The sequence below is a fragment of the Lactuca virosa genome, chromosome 8 (genome assembly GCF_052849685.1).
Source record: "Lactuca virosa cultivar CGN04683 chromosome 8, Lactuca_virosa_CGN04683_v6, whole genome shotgun sequence".
NCBI classification, from domain to species: Eukaryota; Viridiplantae; Streptophyta; class Magnoliopsida; order Asterales; family Asteraceae; genus Lactuca; species Lactuca virosa.
In genome coordinates, this window is record NC_136433.1 from 243,886,429 (window position 1) to 243,891,362 (window position 4,934).

A 4,934-nucleotide genomic window follows, 5' to 3' on the forward strand; every position below is an offset into this window, starting at 1 on the left:
ACTACAATAAACCTGGATTCTATGGTTGTTTCAACGTAGCTCCTAAACTATACAATAAACCTTGATTTTGTGTTAATCTTCGGTAGAGCATGAAATCTTGAGGGGGAAAAAGAAGAAAGATGAGTCTTTGAAACATATAAATTGGTCTCCGTCTCCTTGGCTGTATATTACTCATCTTTTCATATATATACCCGTCTTCTCATACCTCTCATGGTACATGTACTTGCTGAAAAGATCATGAATGGAACAACTTAAGGATCTCTTCATCATCACCAAATTTGATGTTGGGCATATCGTGGTCTCCGGAACCCCATCTCTTCATGGTACCACAATTTCTCACCTTGATAAACTCCAAAGAAGGATATCTGACTGTAGAATCCCCAGAGTCGAAGCTCTTTAGTTGGGGCAAATCCATAAGGGAAATATGGGTAAGTCTAGGGAACTCAATGTCATTATGAGTTGTTTGCTCATCTCCACCAGAAATCACTACCATCATACTTTTACACCCCCGAATTGATATACGTCTCAGATTGGAAAGTCCTTGTGCTACACTTAACGGGAATACCATCAACAAGGAAGGACAACCAAAAATTTGAATGACTTGTAGATTACACAAGCTTATATATTGAAATGAACAATCAAAAAGAAGCTTCAGGTTATCAAGGCCAATCAGACAGATTTTTTCCACGTGGGAGAAATACTTTTCCTTTGTTGTTTTCCTTTGACCAAGCATCAGGTCATTGGGTGCAACAAAAGTTTGTGTTGCATCCTCATCCTCATCCGTTCTCTTCACCAAGCATGAAACTTTGTCACATTCCTCCAATTCAATAGACTTTAATTCATCAATAGTACTTTCTCCATAAAGGTCTGGTATGATGTCATCCAAATCGTTTATCCTCCGTAGTACTATACCATCACTTACCTGAAACAGTTTCTTGATTGGCATCTTGAACGGGAAGTTAGACTCTGAAATGTGTAGTCGACGTTTTAAATATGATTTTGATTCTATCTCAAATAAAGACCTTTTGCCGTTCCAAAATCGAAAATAGAATTCTTTCAACTTTTCGAAGTAGGTGCCTTCCGGAAAAATATGACAATCATCTGGGACCATCCATAAATGCAGAGCTCTAAAGGATTTCAACTTACTTATTTCCATAAGACCAAAGCGAGACACTGCGTTCTTGTCATTGATAAAGGTTCCAAAATACAACTCTTCCAACCAAGTGAGCTTTGATATGACACCAGGTGTTACATGAGATAGATAGGGACAGTGGCGCGCATCCAACAGCCTTAAGTTGGTCAATTGACCGATCTCTTCAGGAATCACTTCAATTCTGGTCGCTCTAACCTGTAGAATCTCCAGGTCCTTTAGCTCCCCAACTATAGAAATATCATTGAGAGATCCATTGCCACTTAGATCGAGCGAGATGAGTTTTGTGAGCAGCTTCAGTGATTGTGGGAGGGATGTGATGTTATTACCAGAGATATCTAAAACTTTAACTTCTTTCATGCCTCCAAAGAATTCATCAGGAATAATCGAAAGACCATTGTTCCGTATAAGGAAAGTATCAAGGAGTGGGAAATGAAGCTGATGATCTGGAAGCTTACCAATTCGATTATCAATGAGTGAGATCTTGGTGTAGCTTTCTAAGGTTTTGTTTCTTGGTTGCCATTCTGTCAAATCTTTTCCCGCCTCCACTAAAAACTTCTCCTTCTCTTCACCTTCAGAAAAAGAAGTTATTAACAAAGCCACCTCACGGACAACGTCATGCATTTTTACCTTGTCTCCCTTGTTTCCCACCGACAATAACAAGCCAGAGGATGTGAGAGTGTCAACTGCCATTTCGACTCTTTTTTTGGCATCGTTAATGCTATCCAGATTATCAAATATCCGCAGACCCACCCCATATTCTACTAAACGTAAAGTATATATGATATCATCTTCCTTGAACAAACTAGACAGTAAGAAGCATGATTTAGCTTCTTTGCTTTCAAGTAAGTCATAGCTCAGCTTCAGATGTGTAAATGCTTTCCTTATCTCTGGAGCAATCTCAAGAGGGGCATGCTTTCTTAGTCGGTCAAGTGCCGCCTCCCATATATCAATTTTTTTATTTTTTAAAGCATTTCCCACCGCTTGAATGATGAGGGGCAATCCACCACATTCTTCAGTCACCTCTTTTGCAACTTTTTCCAGACTAGAATTATTCGCTAACTTTTCATCACCAACTATACGTTTGAAGAGTACCCACGCTTCTTCCTTCTTCAAAGCGTTTACGCATATATTCCTATCAACGTTCATCCCTTCACATACATTTCTGTTTCTAGACGTCAACAAGATCTTGCAATTCATGTGGTCATTCCCACATGGAATACCCACATCAGAGAGGACTAGCTTTCCCCATATGTCATCTAAAATAATTAGAACCTTCTCCTTATTAATCATTATCCGCTTTGAAGCTACTTCAACGTTCTTCTTAATCTTTTCAACGTCTACAGTCTGTGAGACAGTTATAAACACAATGTCTGCAAATTGATTCTTCACTTCTGCAGCAACTTCATTGGCTAATGTAGTTTTCCCTACACCTCCTGATCCATAAATTCCAACCATCTGTATGCTCTCATCTTTGATAGCTTCAATGATTTCCCTCAACGCCAACTTGTGGGTATCAATATCATCAAGATTCTTTGTTTGGTAGAGGTCTACAAATTTTGGGGTGGGAGTGGGAATGGAGACACAAGATTCGTAAGTTTGACCATCTTCTTGATGCTGCAGAAGAAAAGGGGTTTTGTTTATCGACATCTTACTGTAATGGTGGAGGCTGCTCAAATTGACACAAGGTCGTAAGTTGAAGCACGTCTTCATGGCGTTGGCTTCTTCTTCAAGAAACTCTCCCACTTTGGATATTTCATCGTCTGCCTTGTCCATCCAGTTCTGCACACCAGCTAAGAGAGCTTCTCCTTTTTCTTTTGCTGCATCGATTCGTTGTTGAATCCTACCCCTCATATCCTTGAGCTTTTGAGTTTCACTCTTCAACTTGTCAACATTTTTAGTGCAATTTCGGACATAATCAATCTCCCGTTTAGCCGAACTAAACAATAAGTCCATTATTTTCCCAACCACAGTATTAGTGACCTCTCCCATTCTACCGAGGTTGCTTCTTTTCTGATTGTTTGGATTCTTTAGATATGAAAAAAAAGATTTATGATTACCCAAAAACCGAAGGCCCTGACTATCAATTGCACAAAAGTAAAGATAACAGTGTTTGTTTGGCTAACAAAAGAAGAGTATGATAAAGCAAGAATGGAAGACGGTAGCTGCATAAAGAAAAGCAGTGACGATAAGAGTGAATATTATTCAACACTTTCGGAGTGTATGATTGGTTTACAAAAGAAGATAAGATAAGAGTTATTGTACACAAAATGATAGGTACCTTTTTTATAGATCACAACGCTAAACGTTAAAGTACAAATTTGGTCATTCATTATATTTTTTAAATTCTATTGTTAAAATAATAACTTATTATATCATCGGATTTAGGTTTAATAAAGAACAGAAAAAAAAAAAAAAAAAAAAAACTAATGCGTGAGTAACTGGGCATCGGAATGCATAGTATCAATGTAGGAAACAATGATGTATATTTCTTAGACCTTATTTGAAAAATGCACTGAATTATAAGAAAAATCTTATTTCAATTTTTATTATTTTTTTAAAGTCGTAGGGACTGAACCTGGTAGCTTGTAATACTAAGAGGTTGAAAATGATATTTTCTGTACTGGATGGTATCCAAGTGAACTCTTTCAAAATGGAACTATATACTTGACATTTGCCCCGCCGAAGTGCTTATCAGTCGATGGATTTTTCTGACTATTTTTTAAATAATTCTTTGATGTACTCTTTTTTTTTTTTTTTTTTTTGACTATTTTTAGGAATTGATTTATTATTTTTTTCTTTTCAAAAAAAAAAAACATAAACATTCTAGGATAAATATTTTTGAAAAAAGAAAAAAACATATCGTTAACAGAATACATTTTCATTCTTGAAAGAATATGATTTATTTTTGGAACAAAACATTCCTAAAAGAATATCAATTGCAAATAAATGAAATCTACCAAAAAAAAGATACATTCATTGAATAATATGAATATATTTTTTAAAAAAATGTTCTTATGAGAATGAAATACAAGAAACCATGATTTTAAACTAAAAATTACATTAAAATTAAAAAATTATTCTGGAATCATGCTAATGTCATACAAAAACTGAAATTCTATTAAGGATGAAATAGTTAAAAGGAAAAAACAAAAAAAACAAAAAAAACAAAAAAACAAAAATTACAAGCATAATTCTGAAAAAAAAATCGATCATTATTCTTACGAATCAGATTCATTCTTGTAAGAATTGAATATAGTGCATGTAAAAAAGACATTACAGGAGAATTCTTTTTAACAACCCTAAACATGTTTTCCCGTTCCTTCACTCTTCTCCAAAATCGCACTAAGGCTGGAGGGAGTGGTGTCACACTCCCTCATTTTGTCGCACTGCCACGTAAGCGCCACATCAACATTTAACACAAAAGTGTGGTTTCTTGCCACACCCAAGGAGTGGTGCCACATTTTTTTTAATAATTTTTTTTGAAAAAAAAAGCTTCATTTTTATAAAAACATTTCATTACTTAAAAAAACATTACATTACATTACTTAAAAAAATATGTCATGACATTAAAAAACATACATTAAACGACTAAAATAACTAAAAACATAACATGACATTAAAAAAATCTTAAAAACTTAGAAAAAAAACTAGATAACTTAAACCTACAACCTTAAAAAAACATAAATGACACGTTTAAATTACTAAAAATTTTAAAACTACTTAGCATATAGGTACATATAGATAAAAAATTTAAAAAAAAAAAGATGGGTTATATATAGGT

At 34.7% G+C, this 4,934-nt stretch overlaps 1 protein-coding gene across 1 annotated transcript; it reads right to left on the reverse strand.

Annotated features, from left to right (window-relative positions):
* Positions 1-235: 235 nt before the first annotated feature.
* LOC145131375 (disease resistance protein At4g27190-like) lies at positions 236-3,142 on the reverse strand. The gene has a single exon (XM_079066066.1). The coding sequence runs from the start codon at positions 3,140-3,142 to the stop codon at positions 236-238; it is 2,907 nt and encodes a 968-aa protein (XP_078922192.1).
* Positions 3,143-4,934: the final 1,792 nt, after the last annotated feature.